The sequence below is a fragment of the Serinus canaria genome, chromosome 5 (assembly GCF_022539315.1).
Source record: "Serinus canaria isolate serCan28SL12 chromosome 5, serCan2020, whole genome shotgun sequence".
Taxonomy (NCBI): Eukaryota; Metazoa; Chordata; class Aves; order Passeriformes; family Fringillidae; genus Serinus; species Serinus canaria.
This window is the reverse complement of record NC_066319.1, coordinates 45,771,666-45,794,016: the sequence shown is the minus strand read 5'-3', so window position 1 is coordinate 45,794,016 and position 22,351 is coordinate 45,771,666. Positions and strand designations below refer to the sequence as shown.

Below are 22,351 nucleotides of genomic sequence, written 5' to 3'. Positions count from 1 at the left end.
AGTAAAGGAGCTGCTGGAAAACATAATTGTCTTAATAGGTGTTGCTACATTTAAGTATGGAAGAGGAAAAGGTAAGGGGAAAGGAAATGAGACACATTTATTCTATATATTGACATAACTATGTCTCTTTTTTTCTATATTTCTTTTATAAAGGTTGAGAACGCATAATTAAAGATAGTTTGAGGAATAAACAGTGTAGCATAATAAGTAACTTTGATTTTAATATTGATCATATATATAGCTGTATGAAATACCGATTCTCACTTTTATTTTAAAAATTCTCAACCTTGTTTGTCTTTTAAGCTTCTAAAATTCAATTTAGTAGGAACAAGTTGCTTCTCCCCTCCTTGTTCTCTTCTCCGTATTCAGTGTTTAGAAAACTCTGCTTAGTGAAAAATGCTTTCTAGCAATGACTTGTCTATTTCTGGAGCGCTAGGGTGGAGGAGGGAGCTGCTCTGTCATGTACTCCTGGGAGACTCCTACTCCTGAAGGTGTCAATAGTGTCATTGCTATGCAAGACGCATGGAAATACTGTTTCAGGACTTCTCTATACAATGCACGGAGATACAATAATTTGAGGAGAAAAGTTGCAGTCAGCGTCTGTTGATACAGAAATTTATAAAGGTATAGGATACTTTAGATGTTCAAAGGCTTTTTTGTACTGGGTCTGGTTATGTGGATGCTTAGCTGCTGACTAGGGTCAACCCACCACATCTTTAAAGCATATGCAGCATGCTTATTTAATTTTGCTTGATTTTGGGAGAGTGAGAGGACAGGCAAGAACTAGAATTTAGAGCAAGCGGATCTTTGACATTCCTAAATATGTTCTCTATAAAGAATATCCTTTATTGTGCAATTTGTTTAGATTCCAGTGTTTCCTTCATCTCTATGTTCTTTCTTTGATGCTGCTAGCTCTGTGACTAATTTAATAATTTAGAATTACAGATTGAAGGTAGCTGTCAGTTGGCAGATGAAAAAGAGGTTAGTCTCCAGAGTACTTTGAAAGAATTTACTATTGTAGTAGAAATAGTGGCTTCTTTGAGAAGGGAGTATCTTTTCATATTTTGGAAGCTGTTACTTGAACCTCATGGTAACAAGCTGACTAATTCAAATCAATCGAATGCAGGTAAACCCACAGTTACACTTCGCATTTGCAATTACTTGGTCTTGGGGTTGCTTTAAAAGTATTAATTGAGTTAGGGACAGGCATTTATTATGGTCAAGTGAGTAAGTGAACAGTTTAGAATTTGAATTTAAGATGAAATGAGGATCTAAAGAATGAAAAAGATGATTGTTGTTAGCTCCAAGCAAGTATGGAGGCATATGAAAATGCATTAAGTTCAAGCATATGCAGTGCTGTTTCTGCATAGACCAGCTGATTGTTAACACTATCATACCACGGCTTGACTTCTTTTAAACTTTGAAATTACAGTGCTGGCTTTGATATGTAGGGTCAGATTTAATTTTAGCTTTTTATCTCATAGACTTAGAGCCCTGAAATTCCTCTGTTGTATGACCAAAAAGTAATTGCTGGAAAAACATCACTTGATAGGCATGTAGATTGGGTCTGTGATAGGGAAGGAACACTTGAGTGCCTCTGTGTGATAGCATGTGATGTGCTCTGTTACAAATACTAGGCACTGCTCTGTGTGTATAAATGATGTTTTGTAGGTAAGACAGAGCAGTGACCTAAGGACACATGTCATTTAATAATTATATTCTTCTAATTGTATTTGTTATTTTTTTTCTTTTTCTAACACCAAACATTTTTTGTTCTTAATAGAAGGTTCACAATTCAGCCACTTCAGAATAGTTACTGTCTTTCTTTTCTCACTTGGGGAAGGAAAATGAGTCTTTGGGGAAAGTGGAATCCCTTTTCAGGAAGTAGAAGGAAAAATATGCCAAAGTTGAAATAGTAGGAAGTGGTGACTGTCTCTGATTCTCACTGAAACTCCCCAATGAAAATAATAAGAAAATGACGTTTTCTTTAGCATTTATTTCTGGAATCTTGTAAAGGGAAAGGTTTTATTTTTTGAAGGCTAACTTTCAGAATTAGTGCAACTTTTAATCTTTTTGCAGACCTTAGAAAATACATATTGTTTACACTGAAAAAAGAATGTGGTTGCATCTTAACGTTTCTGTTGCTTGGTAATGCTTCAGAACTGAACAATGGCAAAAAGCCTATCACGGGAAACATTTTACATGATAGAGAAGGATATGGAAAGAGAAGAAAAGGCTTGTGATGTCAGAAGATAAGAAGGAAACAGAACAGTTAAAAGTGAGGTTTCCTCCCCAGCTCCTCTTGTTTCTGGAAAAAGGGATCAGAGGATCCTATACCTTAAGTGTGTGTGAGTGACTGGAAGGAGGTTGCCCATCTTGTGGCATGCTTGTGAACTCCCTGCTTTGCCCAGGGAGAGGCAGAGATTACCAAAACTGGGATCTTGAAGGGACCTTGAGACATTCTGTGAATGTATGGGCAATGGGGTCTAAATGCATTGTTTGTTTTGCTTTACAAAAGTGAAGTGTTGTTCTTTTCCTTTTAGCAAGTCTGTTTTGAAGAGGGTACTGGATTTGTTTTAATGTTATCACAATCTTTGGGCTAAAGAACTTGCTTTAGTTAGCAGTTTGGCTGACATGCATGAGAAAAGGCATATATAGCCCAGAAGTTAATGTAGCAACAGCCTGCAGAACTCCAAAGGCACAAGAATTTGGAACTTCCCCTTGAGTCAAACTTATAACTCAGTATGAAGCTATAAAAGGCTTCAGAAAATAAATATGTGGATTATCTATAGGGTTTAATATTGCAAATTCTTGTTTGTACCTTCTAGAATGGGATCTTCAATTAGAATGGATTTATTTGTAAACTAGAAGGTTCATGTTACATTCTAGGAAATTGTGAAAATTCCTATGACTAAAACACATGATGGATCATGTACTGAATAGTGAATTCAGCCTTCATTGTAGAGGTACATCTGGCAGCTGTAGAGTACTTTTTTTTCTTTTTTTAAAAGAAAACTTTATGAGACTTAAAAGGTACTTTTAAAATCAAATTTTCTATAAGACAGATTTTTTTTTACTTACTTACAATATACAGATAAAATATTTTATTATATACTAAACAATATATATATAATAAAATAATATTAATAATTTTTATATTGTTTAGGGATCAGGAAGTACTAGTAGTTGGCTATTTCAAAGCTTGGATTGCTTTTGCTTCTACTTTGTTCTTTTGAACACTAAAATATATGTTTTCTTGGATTATGGGAACTACAGAGTATTTTAAGTTTATTAATGATATTTAATACCACTTATATCTCTGGATTTTACTCTTTACACATAATTTTCTAAAAATTCTTTGTAGTTCAAGAATTTATGGTTATTTATCTTCTGGTAGCCTTGATTATGAAGAAGGACAGCTATTGATCTTTCCTGGGTTGTGTTTGTGGCTTTTTGTTTTTGTTGAGTGGGATTTTTTTGTTTGCTTGCTTTTCTCCCTCCAAGCTTTGGAATTCAACAAACCTGGCTAAAATGATCTCTACAAGGGTCTGGTACAACTGATCATTTTGCTGTCATTGTTTCAGTGATGTTCTGTAAAATGTGTAATATAAATGAGGACTAATAGATGCAGTCTTCATTGTCAGCCTGTTTATTAGCTCTGATCCAATGTATTCTAAATGTGATGGTTGAAAAGTTCGTGCTTGATTCCGCAAAAGAATTAGGAGTCTTACATGCCATGTTAATACATCTTAGAATTTTATTCAGAAGGCAGTTCAAAGAACACTTGCTGAAATTGCTTAACCATATGACAAGGCCTGGGTATCTGAGGGTGGTTTTCCAATATATTTTTCACGTAAATATTTCTGTTGTATCCCCATCATTGCATAATTTGGTATCTTATGGTAAATATGCTCTCTGTCTACTCACCCCTACAGAATTCCAACAATGAGGTGCAAGTTCTAATGAGATTTCTTTGTTTCTGACTCAGTCTGTGGACTGGTTTGTGAAAGACTCACGTTGCATGCAGTCAGTTTATTTGGGTTTGTGTTTTGTTTTGGGGTCTATTGTGACTGTTTCCTCTTCTCATTTTCCTGGACACCTGTAAATATTTAATGCCATCTTGGATAGATGGTTATAAAAGATTTAACTGGGAGAGGATAATTCTTAAGTTTTCTTAAGAAAACTTTCATTAAGTTAATGTCTGCATAAGCAAATATGTAAATACCTTCCATCAACATGTAAGTTATCAGTTGCTCTTTTTTTGTTGATAAATTAATTTGTACTCTCTTACCTTTGATGCTTTGTCCAAGGTGCCTCTGACTGGCTTTTTATAAATTATTTAATTCATTACTAATGATGGAAAAATCTGAAGTTGAGTCATGTCTTGTATTTAGATAGAATTTTTGGTTTGAGAAGATACGCGCAATCTTTAGATATCTGATTGTTTCAACTCTCTTCAGCATTAGATTATCTGTAGCAATTTTATTCATTAGCATCTTGTCTAATTACATTTTGTTTGGGGTTTTTTTTTTTTTTTTTTGCAATTATGTGACGTAGAGTGTTGCTTCACATTAAGTTTCTAGCTGACCATGGAGGTGCCTCAGGGTTCAGTCTTGGTGACCTCATAGTGATTCAGCTCACAGTAATGATAAACCTCATGAAGTCACCTCTGAAAGAGAAAAAGGGCGGCTGCTGAATGCAAATGGATCTTAACATGGAGCAGTTTCCAGTTCAAGTTTGTGTCATTAATCTCAGATGTCTAGACTTTTATATTTATTTCAACTTTCTATTTGTGAGTGACATCTTTGGTGGGATAGTCTTCTATTTTCATGATGGTAATGACAGTTTCTTATTGTGTTTTCCACAGTATTTTATGCTTCTGAATTTCCACATACTGTATTCCATGCAGTATACATGCGGTTATACATACATGTACATACCTACATGTACATACTATATTAACTAGTTCTTCAGAGGTCTTTGTCATCCTTGGCTGTGCAAAGTTTGGCTTCCAAGCCTTCTAGAATGGGATCAGCAGTTTTGCGAGAACTTGAATTTTTTCCAAATTTTTTTTTCAAGTTTTAAATTTTTTTTTTCTCAGCTCAGGTGGTCTTACCCTTAAGCATCTAATATTCTAGAGAATCAGCAGTTACCAGCTCAGTTACCTCAGCTGATACTCTGGAGTTCAGAGCAACATGAACTGCGTATTCTTTTCTTTCACATGAGTTCAGAACTCTGTGCATGTTTTACTTTTGCTCTACATTCTTCCTTTTGCCTAAGAAAAATATTCTTAAGATGTTACGGTTTTTAAATTCCACTTTAAGCTTAGTAAGATAGTACCCTGAGCTGATTAAATGGTGCTCTTGTTCAATGACCTGACACTTACTCGTGGCAATGGTCTTTCAGATTACAAGGACTTCAGAATACTTTTACTTCCTTCAGAAATAGTTCTAGTTGCTGTAAACGCTATAAAAATATAGCTATATAGCAGATAAACATGTATGAAACAGTATAACATGCATTTTCTTCAGTTTCTAATAAATAATAGTTGCATAGCTTCTGTTGCATGGTGTCGGGGTTTTTTTTTTCCTCCTAAAGGAGTGTGCACCCTCTCTCCACTCTGAGTAAGGCATAAATGTACAAGTTATGAAACAGCATCTGTTCTTTGATGCTGTGACTTCAGTAGATCTATTAGGTGAGTGGGGATGGGCCATTCTCTGAAGTAACAGTTTAAGTTGATACTGATACTAGACATTGCAGCCTAATAGTTGGAGTATCGCAGAATGTCTTCTGTTTAATTTTCCTTCTTGTTTTCTCTGTTCTTTAAATTGCCTGACTTTCAATGTTCTGCTCAATGAAACTGAAGAATTGGTCTTGTGTTGCAGAGATGTTTCAACTTTACGGCAGAGCTCAATCTAGTTCAGTAGAGGAAGCTCTATTTGTTTGTGTGCTTCAAAACCTGTATGCAGTAGGGTCCAGAAGCAGAGGACAGAGCACATTTTAACTTAAAAACAAACACTGTTGAAATGTTATTTCTCAAGATCTTAGAAGTGCAATTAAAAGCTTATAGAATCATTGCACAGTACCAGCTTGCACAGTTCTTCGTTCAGTCTTGGCCTTCTCAAAGTTCAGGTGTAGTGCAGATGACAGTCATGTCTCTTACATCATCTGGAGATCCTCCATCAAGGAGAACTGGTAGTCTGGATAGACAGGCTGCCCTGTTTCCAGGAGACTGAAAATGACAGCACTGGTTTTGGTGCATTGGTGTCCCTGCATGTAGAGGGAGGCTTGTCTTTGCAGTATTTCTGGATATTTCCTTTCTTCCTGCCTTCAGAAGTGATGATGGTGACTAGTATCTCTGTTTCCTCTTTATTTTTATGGATGCTATGATGTCCTGGCCTTTTCATTTGCTGTTTATTTCTGAGTTGATGTGTTATCTCTTGCTGTTGCCCTCTGCGGCATACTCTCTTTAACCACGTTGGTTCAGTGCTGACTGGTGTGGACTACAGTAGAATATTAGTGAATGCAGGATTCTTCAAGTTGTGCCAATATGCAGTGAGCTAATCTCCAAGGGGATTTGTTAGCTTTTTTCCTTCCCATTATGTACAGCCATCCCTTTTTAGTGTCATGTGTAGCTTCATATCATTTGTGGAGAAACTCTCATTTTGTTGACTTGGGCAGTGCTTTTCTTCCTATCCAGACTTTGTTCCATTCCTTGGTGCACTTCTTCAGCTGATGTGTCCAGACACTTGAAGGAAAAAGTGCATGGAGAAGTAAATTTTCTGTTTCTGAAACTGCTTTCTGTTCACCAATGTACATCCCATTGCAGTCTTTACAGATAGGCTGTGCATTTTGCACAGGCAGTTGTTGGGTTGGGTTCTGATACCATTTCCAGCACAGTGATGTCAGTGAGGTGTGAGAAGCCTTTCACTGTTCTGTCAGTCATAGTAGTAGTAGTAGTCTCATTGCAGTCCTTTAAAATACTCAGTTTCGAAACAGTTCTGTAACTGCAGAGAGCATCCCTGGTGAAAGATCCTCGAGCAATGGCCATTCAGGTTCCTGGGAGTGAGTAGTGAATAGAATGATTGAATTTTTGAGATTTATGCTTCCAAAAGCAGGTTGAAGAAAATGTTGGAATGACAACTTTTATCCTGGAGAAACTGCACTTCATCTCTGCTAGAGTGTCAAAGTGCTGCTGCACCTGCTTTCAGCAGATGAAGGCAAAGGACTGCTCTAGGGGTGTTATTAGAAAATGGCAGAAACAGGCTCTTCAGCTTGCTTTTTTTTGCAGTATGACTTCAGAGATGGACTGAGCACTGCAACTGAGCCTATTGAGGCAAAACCATTGCTATGTGGCAACATTGGGAGGAGCACTTTCTTGTTCATCTTTTCTTATAGCTTTGAAGATTTGTTATTCCTATTTTTAATGAAGGATAATTTTACTTCTTGCTTTATAGGGAGTAATTGTGAGAGAGTTTGTCTCAAGTGTCCTGTCATACTTGTGTGTTATGCAGCATCCTTTAGCTGTCTTGTGTGATGGCTTTTTTCGTCAGTATAATGTAAAAGGAATGAGGTGGGTCTTATTTTGCAGTTATCATAAGCTTGTTTGTGGTGTAATTTTCTCCTTTTATTATGAAAATAATATTTCAGTAACCTTCAGGATTTATTTTTTTTTAGGATAAGGCCATTAAGCATCCTGAGTGGAAGTAAAAATGGAATTAAGGGAAAAGTGCAAAATTGCAACTCACATTGAAACAAGTACATAATAATTCAAACTAGATAGCACTCAGCTTTTTATTGTGTAGCCTCATGAAAGTGGAAAAGGTTTTACTTGTGTTATTGAATGTGAGTTTATGGTACAGTTTAGTTTAATAGATTGAGTTTTAAGACGTAATCTCATTTTAGGATCACAGCCAGCACTGCAAATCTTCAGCATGTTACTGGAGAAGCAGCATTTCTCTGGGTTCCACTCTTCCTATTAAGTTCCAAGAATATGGTAGGATTAAGTGACTTATACTTTCTTGAAGGGTGTTTAATTGAAAAGCCTTCTGCTGATACTCTTAAAGGATATGAGGTAGTAAAACCTTTTTGGAGTAGTCCATTGTGGAAGATCCAAATCGGTGGATTTTGAAGTGAAATCTTTCTTCCCACCCCAAGTTCAGCATTTACTTAACTGGTGTCCAGAGAAATTCTGTGTCCTGAATCTCTTCAGTGATGTCCACTCCTTCATTAAAAAATGGATACTCTAGCCCTGGTCTCTTTAGAATAGCCTGTGTCCCTGGCAGGAAAGACAATGTTTTAAAACTGTATGTTAAGTACCATTTTCCGTACTTGTTAAGGAGAGTAATATGTAATACTAAATCGCTTGGAGACAATTTACCTTCTGTGACAGAACATACCCTAATTGTGTAGACACTAACTCAGTCTAGGTTTGCCTTACTTGCTATAACTCCTTTGTTGGCACATGAGAGTGGCTTCCTTGCTGCTGTCTTCTTACTACTGTGATGTAGCTGTAGCAGGAGCATTAGTTCTGTTTGCCATCAGGAGCAGTACAGCAAGCTTCAGTTCAGCTCCTGTGGTGCATATTGACTCCCTTGCTACTTGATGCTGCATCCTTAGTTGTGCATATGAAGCTGCTCAGTAAAGTGGATCAGGGAACTGAACTTGTACATGAATTAGCAAGCATAGTTACTTTTTTGTCTTGCTGCTTTTTTAGCCTGGATCATTTCAGTGGGGGTTGCTGAATGGTTTGTAGTTATGTTGATGCAAATGGATGCATAATAGTATGACAGGAATCAAAGATGGAAAAATTGGCAACTGCTTAAGGCTTTCTTATAGGAGCTTAGGAAATGGAAAAAAAAATCCCAGTAATAAACAATAAACCAATCCTGCACAATCCCTTTTTTCAAACAGAGGTCTTTACATCCCTGCTTAGAAAAATGTATGTTAGACAAAATAAATACCCAAAGTGGTATAGATTTCTATAAACATAGACCTCCTGCTTCCAGACTGTGCAACAAATGACACAACTTTGTAGCAGCTTAGATTTTTCCATACTTATGAGTTATGTAAACTTAAGGTAATTTCTACTTGATGCTAATGGAGAGTCTTTAACAATCCTTTGTTAAATGCACGAACAGCTGTTGGAGCTCTGTTTGTCATCTCACACACTATATCATCCAAAAAAAAAATAGTTTTCAGGGTGCTAGGGCTAAGAGATAGCCTGATTGCTGTCTGTAACTATGTGATTGGAGACTACAGACAAGGTGGAACGGGACTCTTTTCAGAGGTGCCCAGTGATACACTGGGAGATGGTGTGTACAGACTAGATGGGCTTCAATTACTGTTCTGTGATTTTATACCTTCGGCTACGCTGATGGCAGCAAGAAAATTGCTTTCCCTTGCTTTTCAAGTTGAATACAGTATGAAATTGGGATGTCTTCTTAGCACTGCTTATTTAATTCAACTGCTAACTTGGTTTTACTGGGGCTGTAGTAAGATGTCAGTGATGTTTTGGTGTACTACATATCTGACGTGATTTTTTTTTTCCCTTCAGCAAATTTGACAGGCCATGCAGAGAAAGTTGGCATTGAAAACTTTGAGCTCCTGAAAGTTCTTGGAACAGGGGGTAAGATGCACTATTTTTAAGTTAAATGTTGGAAGCATTACTCTTATATAGGATTTTGTTTTCTAGCTGGAACATTCTTTAGGAAGATAGCACTTTTGTATTGCATAGCATATTTTATTCAATTTTTTTTTAGCAGATATGCAAAATTGGAGGTCACATACTGTAACAGCACTTTTGAAGGTGCATTTTTTTGGAAAAAGGAAAACATATGGTTCAAAATTTGTGACAATTTAATATAGTTTGTGAAAAACTTAATCTGTGTTAAGACATGGTCTTGATAATTATGCTGAGTTTTCAGAATGTGTTTGGGGAAAAAAACCCCACTAATTTTGATACATTATTAAATAAGATACTCCATTTTTTAACTAATCTGTTTTAGGATTGCTGTTGGCTCCATAACTCTGTCCTAGTCGGATCCTAGTATTTTTAAAGATGGATAATGTTCAATGTTGTATTGTGGGTTTCAGCATGATGTTGGAGATTTTTAACGTGTTGTAGGATTACTGACTGTAATGAACAAAATAACTTTGTTTCTTCTTTGCTAAAGAGATACACAGCCCCAAATGCAGACAAGACTAATGGCTTTTATTTTTTTAGGGTGTTTATGCTTTTTTATTTTTTGGTCAGTATTAAGTTAGATGTATTGTTGAGTAGATTGGGATAATCATAAATGTGGACTGTCATCAAGGTCTGCAGGAGTTTTATGCTAGTTAAATGATATCAAATTTTTGGGTGTTATCAGCCATTAATAACTAGCAGTGAGGCTGTAATTAATACAGATTCTTTTAGAAATTAATTAAGCTGTTAAATCACTGAGAGGATATTTTTCTGTTTCTGAAGTAAAGTTTTTAAAGTTTATCATACTAAAAAATTGAAACTTGTTAAATTTAAATAGGTAGATACAAGGAAGCTTTAATATTCATAGATAAATGTTGCATTTTCCTAGGTAGAAGTCACCATGATTTTCTGAAATGGTCAGTGTGGATCTGAGTGTGGTTGACAAAAATGAAATTATAAACAATTATGCATTTATGTGAGGATGTCTTTCTCTCCTGATGATGGAAACATTGGTTGGATTTGTAAAGTTTTTTAATTTTGTTTCTATTTTACCTTTTCCATTGGTCTGAGATCAGGCTAGTGTTACTACTATTGCATTTGGGGTACAAAGTAAGTTGGTGGTTTCAAAAGGGTCAGTCTTCAAGTTCAGACTAGTAGTAGCCTGCCCTTCTCTTGTCTTTAGGCAGTACCTCTGAAATAGCCTGTCTTACTGTTAAAATGTTGTCAGTCATTCATTGCTACCTCCCATGCCTTCTTTTCTTCATGAACAGATTGGCCAAATTTTTCTTGGCCTGGAATACTCTTAACCATAGCAGGTAAGGGTTAGGCTTGCAGTGCAAAGCTATTCTCTTCACTCAGGTTAACAGGATAATTTTTGAGGGACCCTTTTTTCTGAAAAGGCTTCTTCAGTGGGTTGCCAATGGGGTTGACTCCGTGTGTGTGTGTGTGTGTGTGTGTGTGTGTGTGTGTGTGAAGTAAAAAAAAGTCAAGTAAGCATGCCTGTCTGACTTCATCCTGCTCTAGTAGTCTTGCTGCTCCAGAAATGTCTTTTGTCTAAGATGATCTAATCTTTGTCTAATCTAAAAGATTCCTCAAGCTTTAGGAATCCAAGGATTCCTTGGGTATCCTGGAATGGCATTTGTAGGAAGAGTAGGTGGCATTTGTTGTGGTGTTTGGTTTCTTGGGGTTTTTTTTACTTTTGTAATACGCAGTTTTGCTCATAGCCTGAGGTTTTTGCTTTAGAAATCTAGACCATCAGGGCTGTCAAGAAGCTTTGTTCAGTCTCAAGCCTATGACAGCTAAAACTCATGCACTAGGTGTGTCAGAGGTTGCTGCTTGCTAATTACTGGATGGCATTAAATGCCAGTGAGCAGATCAGAATGGAGCTAGTTCTAGTTGCTTTCGGTAAGTGACCGTCTGTCAGCTGGCAATGTTTGCTGCCACATGGAATTGCTGAAAACAGCATTCTGAGGAGGTCAGACCTCAAAGAGGTCCCTTAATTGCTTGGCCCAAGACACAGTCAGTTATACCTGCATCACCCCTAGTGGTGACTCATTCTTAAAAGCCTCCAGTAGCGGAGATTCTGCAACCTTCCTAAGATGTTCTTGCTGATGAAGTTTAATTTCCTAACTTGAGAAACATCCTGGTCATTGCTATAAGGAAATAGAGACAAGCCACCTCTTCTCTGGCAGTGAAAGCTTTATCCTGGTGTGAGCTTTTAGGTCGCATTCCTAATGCTCAATAAAAACGTGATGCTGTTTCAAAATGTTTCACTGTGGAGCTGTGCAGCATGCAGTGTTTTCAAACCAATGCTTAATTGATCTAATGCAAGGGAGAATGTGTTGAAACCTCACAGTTACATTAAGTGATGACTGCAGATGCTGTTGAAACTAATTACAATATTTTAAATACAATATTCTGTCATGAAGCAACTGGAATAACCACAGAATATACTTAAAACATGTTACATATCCTTAAGCAAGGATAATTTAATTGTGATATTTTCTTACAGACTCAGTGGTGATTCTTTTCAGGTAACAGCCGTGAAGGTTTATTTAAATCTTCATTTTTAAGCTTTATGTTTTAAAAATACAAACATTTAAGATTATTAGAAATAGTATCTGTATGTACTGATTTTTCTCCTGGGGAAGCCGTTTTTTGTCATAACTTTTTTCATGCTATGGCTTAGCATAATTTCATACTTACTATTTTCTTTATTTGAATTGCTTTCTTACATTCTTTTGTCTGCTTTCTTCTAATGTATACACTCAGTTGGAAGCATGCTTGTTATATTTTGCTTTTTGGTATAGAATTATATCATACTGTATGCTTTCCTCTTTTGACCTGAGTCTCAGTGGGAAGACAAGAAAGCAAAAGTCTTGAGCTGGATCCTTTTATGTTGCATTAAGGGGGTAGTAATAGAATAAACTTACTCTTTGAAGAAATCAGTAGCACTTTGCATCAGTAAAATGAAAGACATGACAGTGTTAATAAAGCTATTAATAGTGTACTTGTTGCTTTGGGAGCAAACTATTACTGGCTTGACTTCTCTTGACTTCTGACTGGCCCATGTTCTAGTCAGTGTACTGAAAAGTATATTGAAATGGGATAAATCCTTTTCTCTTTCTGTTACTGTTATAACCTTGCTAATATGGAATTTTCAGATTTCTTGTCTATGTTCATGTGTCCAGCTTGTTCCTCCTTATCTAGTTAAAGCTTGTTTCCCTGTGACAAAGAAAACTAGAGTCTATTCTACAGAAGAAGGTTACTTTTCAGCAAAGTAATCTAATTGCTTCCCAAAGCCAGGAAAGGAACAACAGGAGAAGGTGGCTGTGTTGATTTATGCACGCCCACTTGGCTTATTTGCTTCATTCTTTGAAAATGTGTTTTTAAAATAAGAAAAACACTGTAGAGTGCATTGTGGTTTATACATTTTCCTACCAATGGATTATTCCTTTTTCTACACTGAACTTTAATAAATGCCGCTTCCATTCACTCTTTCAGTTGTGGTTAAAAAGAAACAACACAATTGGTTCTTGAGCACGTGCACTTACAATCCATTCTACCTTTTGAACTACAGTCCACTAATGAAGACTAACAATAATGAGAAACAAGAATCTAATTACCATGTGTGAGAGAATGTTTTATATGTGCTCTTCTGGATTTAAGTGCTTATGTGGGAAGGATTTTCACCTTATATGTGGAAGATCCTTAGGATCTGAAGGATTTATTCATATGAAGGGAACAAAATTAGTGGGATGAATGTCAGATTTAAATAACCATCTCAAAAATCGTGTTATACAAGAACATATAATCAAGTTTCATCTAAGAGGTCAGAAATTATTTTGATAAAGTTAAGACTGTGAAATGGAGTTAGTTCTTTCAAAGCATATTGAAGAAAATATAAAATATTCTCTCATAAAAGGAGGAAAAGAAAGAAATGGGGATACTGTGCTCATGAGAGTTAGACAGAATTAGTACATGTTTAAAAATAATTCCAAACTGCAATTAAATATTTTACTCCAGTTTCTACTGAGGACAGCTAGAATGTATACTGAATGGTAGGTGGGATGGCTAATTGGAGACAGGGCTTGGAAACGGAAAATTGGTTTTCTGCATGAAGAACAGACTGAAAAGAGGGGGCTGTGTTTAATCTGAGAACCTGGACAAATTTTTCCTTTTCATACACCAGTGAATTCTGAAAGAATCTGTACTTTAAATTGGAGATCAATAGCAAAGATTCGTAATGGAACTAATGCCAGAGAGAATAGCAAAACCAGTTTTACATTTAAGAAGGAGAGGAGAAAGTAAGATGATGATCCAACGCAGCTCTTGGTTGTTCTGACTTCATCAAACTTCAGTGGTATGCAGTACCTTTAAAAAATTTTTTGAAGAAAATTATTTACCTTAATTTTTTTAATAATTAAAAACTAATGGTATCCATATCCAGTGGTAGATTGTGTTGCATTTGAGAGCTGCCTTCTAAAAACTGACGTCTTTAAAAATTCACAAAAAAAAAGTTAGGCATGTATTGTCTACCTTAACTATTTACTGTAATAAATTTACCTTAAAAAAAAAAGGTAAAAAACAAAATAAAAATACTGACATAAAATACAGTTAAGATGCAAGCCATCTATTCCTGTCACTTTTTGCCTTTCATATTAATCATCAATCACTTGTTTAGTGGGTGAGGGAATTTATTCTCGGAGTAAATAATAATGTTGAAAAAATTCCATTAATGATTCTTGCCTGTCTGATATCTAAGGAAAGATGACAGAGAATGCCCTGTTTTTAACAGTTTGGTCATAGACAATAAATTAGAAATATTTAGAACGCTGCTATTTGAGGTTTGTTAAGGTTTCTGTTTGACTTTCCCCCCTATTTTTAGCTGTAAGAGCTATATGCTTTTCTAACTTTGTCATGTCCCAATTTTTAGTTCATATGGACTGATACTAGCACAGTAAGAGTTCTGCCTCCAAATTCCTTAGGCTAAGGCTAAGACTAAATCTAAATCAAAATTGCAGAGCAAAGATGTCATTAGGCATATATTGTGCAAAAATGCAATGAAATTTATTCAAATCCTTAAATATTTTGTATCTCTGAGCCTTTTCCTTTATAGTCTTGTGATTATTCTTACACTGACAATAAAAAAAGTGCTTTAATAAAGAGTTGTATTTTATATTAGCACTTGAAAAGATTAATTTAAAAATTATGGATGCGAGTGTAAAGTTTTAATGAATTTACGAGTCTGCAGAAACCATCCAGTGTGCTATAAAGAATAAGAATTGTTCTCCTTTTTCTCTGTAAGAATCAGCTGGTGTGATGCAATGCCTTAATGTGCTTGCATTTGTACAGAAAGAGGAAAGAAGCAAGGAACACTTCATAGTTTTAACTCATTGTCTTTCAGCAGTGTGTGTTTTAGACCATTCTAATGAACCTGCTGAATTGTTACTTAGAATATTATGTATTACTATGAATATTTATATATAAAATATATATATAATATAAAATGTATAAATATAGAATACTATATAAATGTAATATATTTTTATTTATAAATATAAAATTATAAAATTAAATATTTATAGATATAATTATGTTTAAGTATACTTATATGTATGCTTATATATACTCATGATATATTACTATGAATTTGTATTCATGGAAAGGGCAGTAGTAAAAGGGAAGTTTTAGTACCCAATTACATTTTTCTATCTCACTAATTGGGTGCAAATTTGGTATAAATTGCTGGTGAAATCTCTTGGTCATCATAAAGGCTGATAACCATTCTTTAATTTTTTATTTTATTTCTCTTAAGCTGTCAGGTCAGTCTAACAAAGTTTGTGTCTGTGTATGTAGTTTTTCCATCACTTAATGTATTTTCAGTGAATTTGGGGGGGTGGATATTTGGTGATTGTGTGTGTTTCATTATGGGGCATATATTGCTGGCTGAATACTTCTGCCTGTGCAGTAGATGAGATGTGCATGAGATTTTTATGAGAATTAACACTAAAATGTTGCTCTTTGAGAAATTAAAAAAGATTTACTGAAGTACAATTTTCAGGTGAGAGTATTGCAATTAGCTTATGCGCTCTTTCCTTGCTGCCACTCAAATAAATAGCTTTTGCAGTGTTGTCTTTTAAGTAGATTTCTTGTGCTATCAGAGATTCTGGTGTTGGATATATTATGAGTCATTTGATTAAAATAGTGCTACTTAAGATTTATTCTCATAAAAAATGCTGAGAATCGTCATCATTTTGTCAGTCCTCTTCAGATTCCTGAAGAAACAATTTGTACCATGGCAAAGTTCTATGTTGCAAAGTCTTTTATGGCCATAAAATTATGGTTTCTAGAGATTCTTACAGCTATTACACTAACCAGATAATTTTCTCTGATACTACATGAAAAGGTGTAGTAGGTACTGCATTCTCTCACCTAAGATACATTATTATGTTTTTTTAAAACATGATTAAAGATCAAGTAGCTGAGTGTTACAATCATGAGGCTTTTGTTGATTTTAATTTAGTTTAATGTTCTCCAACATTTCTGATAAAATTCCTGTTCCCTGGTGACAAGTAGCTGATGACCATTCAGTCTGGCTTACGTATGCTCCAGATCTCGTAACTGCAAAGTTGGAGAGTGCAGCACAAAATGCAAAATCTTGAAAGAGACTGTCCTGCATATCTCACAGAATAGAAAGATGTCACCTATTCTGACCCTATTTGCCATTCTTGAGAGATACGTTATGAAACCTTATTTTATGAAAGCTCTTTTTGCAGATAATGAGTTCTGTAAAGAAGGGAAGCGTGATTCCTTAGGGTACAATGAGTCAGGTAAAGAACTCCTTAAGAAGAATTGTTCAGTATATGAGCAATATCAGTTCTGTATACTCACTGAAGTAGAACTCAGATCTAGGAAAAAAGCTCACATGTCATTTGGTAGTTAAAAACCCTAAATTACCCATCTGGAAAAAATCCAGAAAGAAATCTGGAGTTACACATGATGCTTATTGGGAGCTCTGTATGCTACAGCTTTTTTTAAAGGCCACCTAAATTTGAGTGTCTTGCATCAGGACTGTATACACTTAGCCAGTGTATTTTCAGGTTTGAGATATTTGAGCATTCTCTTTGAGAGGGTAGTGTGAAGGTAATTACAAAGGTTGGACAAAACGGTGAGCTGGTTAGTTTTTCTGTCTCATGATGGCTTAAGGAGAGGCTTACAATGATGGTTTCCTTACTGAGCTGGTAACAGCCTACACTTTGGGGTCTGCCTGAGCCAGAGATTCTCTCTAGAGTTTGGCAACACTTGCTGTGCTTTCCTCTCCCTCAGGGATTTATGTAATCTTTTAAAATTCATCTGCATTTTTGACAGCTGCAGTATCATGTAACAGTAGTTCCACAGCTTAACTGCATATTTGTTTGTGTGCTTTGCATAGTTTTTAATGCTGATACCTAATGATTTAATTTGTTGCCGTAGTTATTTTGTTTCTAAAAATAATGAAACTTTCTTCTTAGAAACGGCCTTCTTAGAGTGTCTAACTTTTTTTCTTTAATTCTCTGTAAGAATCTTCTTAAGTAGTCTACTTTCTCAGGCTAAATAAAACATGGCAGTATGTTTAGTACCATTCATGTTTAGAGGAGTTCTTTTATACTTTCCTAATGTTTTATACTTTTTTTTTCCTGATGGGAGCAGAGTAGTTGGGAACAGAAGAGAGAAGGTACCAAAACAGTGTGCTTCATACATGATAGGAGCACTCAAAGATTTCTCCCACAGCATAAGGGATTTCTGGGTTTGTGTTGAAGGTGTGGGTACACTTGTGTCATTTCTTCAGTACTTTTCCTTGACGTTTCTAACATTCTGTTTGGGGTGGTCTTTGGTAACTTCAGCTGTTTTTCTCTCCTCAGTTCTAACCCTATGTGCTATTATGATACTTCACATGGATTAGGTGTTTACTATTTAAAATTTTCTCTGCCATTTTATTTTTTCATCTACTTGGCATTTTGATGTAGAGTTTTTAGCAGTCAGCTTCAATTTCTGTTGCACTGGATAGTTACTAAAACAAGCAAATTTTTTTTCCTCACTTGTTCATATATGACTGAATCAGGCAGGATGAATTCCTTTGGTGACTTGCTTTCTCTGAAAAAGCTGCATATTTGTTTTTAACCTTTTAGCTTTTTGTCTTCTAATAGCTCTCAATTTTTGAGACGATTCCCCCCTTTGCACCCATAACCTTTTAGGGTTTTAAAGACCCTTTTTTTAAGAGAACTTGTTAAGTACCTTGAACTAAATAAGTCAACCGTTTCATAGTTCCTTTCTTCTGATTATTTGAGCAATGACTATTGCCATCTACAAAAGTAACACTTTTAGTAACACTAAAGCTACTTCCTACTGTCTGTGGAAGGGCTCATCTGCTTCCTCTTAATAATCAGTTGGCCTGTAGTAAACACCCATAACACTAATACCCATTTTAGCCTATCCCTGAATTCTTATCCATAAGCTCTTGGCTCCTCCTTCATCCACTCCTAGGCAAAACTTGGTACATTTTGGTTGCTGTCTTACATAAAGAGAGCTCCACCATGTTGCCTTTCTGGCCTCTTTCCTATAAAGTATGTAGCCATCCATGACAGTATTCCAGTTATGCAAGATACCCCACTATATCTCTGTAACTGCAGTGAGATCATGGCCCAGCCATTGCACATTAATTCTAACCTATACTGTTTCTACAGGTTTGCCTGGTAAAGAGAAAAAAAATGTTTATGTGGAATTCCCAGGAGTCCTATTAAGTCCAGTATGAGAGCCTCAGAAAGCTCCTATGTATGAAATACTGATGGGAAGAATTCATTGGCTTTTCTACAGCTTTTTGTAACTTCAGTGTTATAAAACCAGTAATGAAAGTGTAAGAGTTGTGCAAATATGAGCAGACTATTTTAAAAACAAAAAATAGCATCTCTTACTCAGAACACTTGCTTAATTCTAGGTATGGGTGTTTTAGGTTATTACAAAGGATGAAATCATCAGCTTTTAAATTGTTTTTAAATACTGAAGAAGTTCAATTGCTTTTCCCACTCTTGCAGTGTTCACTTAGGAAGCTCATCTGTTTGAAATTTTGCTCAGAAGAGGTCAATCTGAAAGAGGAAAAGTGTTTTAGTAAATTTGTAGCCTGAGTGACTACTGTCTGCCATAACAATGAGTAATTGAAAATAATAATGGCATCAGCCAGATCTGTAGTACAAGTAGGTAACTTGTGGTTTTTGTCTCTTTTTTCCTTTCTTTTCTTTGTTTTTGGGGTTTTTTTCTCCCCAATTGTAAAGCCTATGGAAAAGTATTTCTAGTGAGGAAAGTAAGCGGCCATGATGCTGGAAAACTGTATGCCATGAAAGTATTGAAGAAAGCAACAATAGTTCAAAAAGCCAAAACAACTGAGCACACAAGGACAGAACGACAAGTCTTGGAGCACATTAGGCAATCACCGTTTTTGGTCACGTTACATTATGCCTTCCAGACAGATACAAAGCTTCATCTCATTTTAGGTGAGTACTCTTCAGGATTCAAGTTCTATGAAAAAAAAAAAAAGCCCTTTTATCTCAATGTTTTGTAAGGGTTTTTTAATGTGGTCTAAAGTACAGTGTGTTTGGAGATTGCATGAGAAGGCATAGGAAGTAAAATTCTGTTCATCTTCAACAGTGTCTGTGTTTGTGGTTTTCCTGTTTGAGCTTGAGTGTGCTACTTTGACTTGAGAGGTTATTGGTTATCTTATGTGACTTTTATGCAGCAAAAAATGTTTGAGTATTCATCAATAACTGGAAGCATTTGCTTTTGTTAAACATTTTGTTATGAGATAATTTGATCTTTGAATATTGAGATACCTGCATATTTCAACTTTTGGGTGCTAAGAGATACTCCAAAATCACACATTTCTTTGCTGAAAGTGGAGCTTGGTCATAAGGTTTGGTACTACTCTAATTTTAGAAATATTTCTGCCTTTCAGATTAGCTGCAAATTTTAGTGTTTGGTGTATGAGGTGTATTTTTAAGAAAATTGCCAGCAATTTTTAAAACCTTCTTACATAGAGTATTTTAAAAGAATTGTAAAATAAATGATTAATTTAAGGCTTGGTTTCATAATATGCTTCTCTAGTGAAAAGTTTGAGGAAATAAATTCTTTTAACTGAAGTGCAAGTTTTGCATTCCTTTTTATCCAGAACTTCAATTTTTTAACCTTTACTAACAGTCTGATTTACATCAAATTAGCAAAAATTTTTTAACATTAAATGAATATAGACTTCCAGCTGTCAATTCTTAAGTCTATGCACATATCTTAGTTTCATATACTACTGTGAAATAATAAATATAATAATAAATATGTAGAACTGAAATGGAGTGTTCACTAAACAAATGAGAGTTGAAAATTGTAATATAGTTTCTTGCAAATTCCTCTGACTAGGATATTAAAGAAATAAATAAAAGACTGTCACAAATAAATAGAAATATATTGATAGCTTTGTGATTCCTTGATAGTAACTGTTAAAAATTAAGGTTTTGAAATTTATATTGGATTTCAAGTTATTGACTAATAATTTGTAAAAAATTGAAATATTAAATGAGAGAAAATGTGAGCATTTATTATAAATATTATGGAACCATTCTTTAAGTCCAGGTGTTTTTTGCTAAAATGCACCGTAGATCCCATAAGAAATGTTAAAAAAAAAAAAAGAAAAAAAAAAGAGGGGAAACCCAAACAAAAAACCCCCTCAAAACTGAGACAGATGTAGTTGCCTAAAAATAAATACATAGTAAGGGGGAAGCTTAGGTGATAAGCATAATTAGAAGGCTCTAAAGGCCTCTTGTATGAAAGAAAATTAAAAGCTTGACATTATATTTTCATTAGAGTCGAAAAGGAGCAAGCCCAGTAGTTCTGAAGAATGCTGTGTCGCAGACAGGGCACGTGTCCACTATGACACAATGTTGAGCTGATGTTTGAAGCAAGAAGTTCATAGCTAAGATATTACAGTCTTTTGATTTTTTTTTTCTTTTTCATCCATTCTCAGCATATCTCTTTGGGCCAGAAAGGTCCTTTTTTCCTTCATTTTAAGCACTAAGTAGGAATAATTAGCTAAACTTCTTTTACTGACTTTCTGTAACAGGGAAAATTTCTCCTCCTTAATGTGATGTAAAGCTACTTTATAAATCAACTGGGCTTCACACTCTCCCCGAGGGAAGAGACCCAAACCGTTTGTTAAAAGTTTTTTATGTCTTATTATGTAAGTCTGTGTAAATCACTTTAATTTTGTTTAGGAATTAAAGTGTTTCAGAGGCTTCTGGATTTTGAGGGAAACCATATTTGCCTTGTTTTTGTTCTTGGCTGAATTTAGTGTGTGAGCTACCTGCCATTTTAGTTCTTAGAGGTTTTAGAATTGGAACCTTAGTGCAATATTTAGTACAGTTCTTCATGCTATCAGATTACATAGCTATATGAATTTAGACTGAATCAAGTACAGACATGCAGCTGCATTTCTGCCAGATTTCCAGAAAACAGAGTTGGGAGTTGATTCCAATTTTTATGTTGGCTTTAAACTATATGGAATGAACCAAGTGTTGTATCCATGTAGGTACCATCAGTTCTATACAGAATTTGTCACACAAGGTTAAACATCTAATCCTTTAAAAAATAGCTAAATAATCTGAACTGTCAGGTGGAGTTTATCTGAAATAACCAGATTTTTTTTTTCTATTATGTCGGTGATGCATTTGATCTTGCACCAAGAATTTGAAGGCTGTTTGTTTCACTGGGCTGTGGTTAGTGTTACAACCTGGATAGAATTTAGATTGTTGTGCCACTCCTTGTGGTAGTTTTGGTTTGGATCTGTCACAGTCCTTAGAATAATTTAATGGCAATTCAATGCTTCCCTTCTCTACTAAGTTAGCAGATCTGGCTAGAAATATTTTAAAAACTTGTTTTCTGTTACCTTTTTCTGTGTGCTGAAGTTTTTTTAGAAAGAAGCAATTGTAAAACATGGGTTATTTATACTTCATTCAATCTTTTTCATTTGCTTGCTGGTCTAGATAAATAATCCTTCTCATGTTGTTTGATTCCACTAATACACCTTTTCAAAAAGAGAACTGGAGAACTGAAAAGTGGAGGGAGATCGGAATATGTATAATTTGTATATATGCTTTCTCCTTCAAACTATTAACTTAAAATAAGATTGGACGCCTTTTTTGGATTTGTGTTTTATACCAACAAATCTATAGAAACCATAATCAAGAAAATACTGAGTAAGATTTTGTGGGGCATGTTCCCTGCTCTGTGTATGTAGACCTCAAATACAATGATGGGGGCTGTTAGTTTGCAAATTAATGGCTATAATGTAGACAGCTATTGTAAACAGCTCTACATGTAAAATATGTTTGTGTTACAGTGGAGCTCTGTTGTAATAATTTTTTTCCCCTCTCCCTTACTGTGGGAAAATCCATGTGTCATACATAGCCTGCAAAGAATGAAAGTGTGGTTTCCATGAGGGAGTGTATGTGGAAATAATCTCCTGCAGTAAGTTTTGCCATCAAGGTTTCCCTTGTGAAGGGGAAATTTTGTAATTGTCCATAGTTGATTATTCCCCCTTAATACCTGTTTTCTGAATTGCTTTTCTTTGTGTCAGGTCTGCCATGT

General features: G+C 35.3%; 1 protein-coding gene across 2 annotated transcripts in view; it reads left to right on the top strand.

Moving 5' to 3' along the window:
• The window catches only part of RPS6KA5 (ribosomal protein S6 kinase A5), a 67,310-nt gene that overhangs the window by 1,710 nt on the left and 43,249 nt on the right, over nt 1-22,351 (top strand). Inside the window, exons 2-3 of one of the 2 annotated variants that reach the window (XM_009101812.4) lie at nt 9,557-9,628; nt 18,997-19,215. In XM_009101812.4, the coding sequence (XP_009100060.2) occupies nt 9,557-9,628; nt 18,997-19,215 (291 nt within the window). The remainder of the gene's footprint in view (nt 1-9,556; nt 9,629-18,996; nt 19,216-22,351) is intronic. The other variant, XM_050975116.1, reaches the window with a different exon arrangement.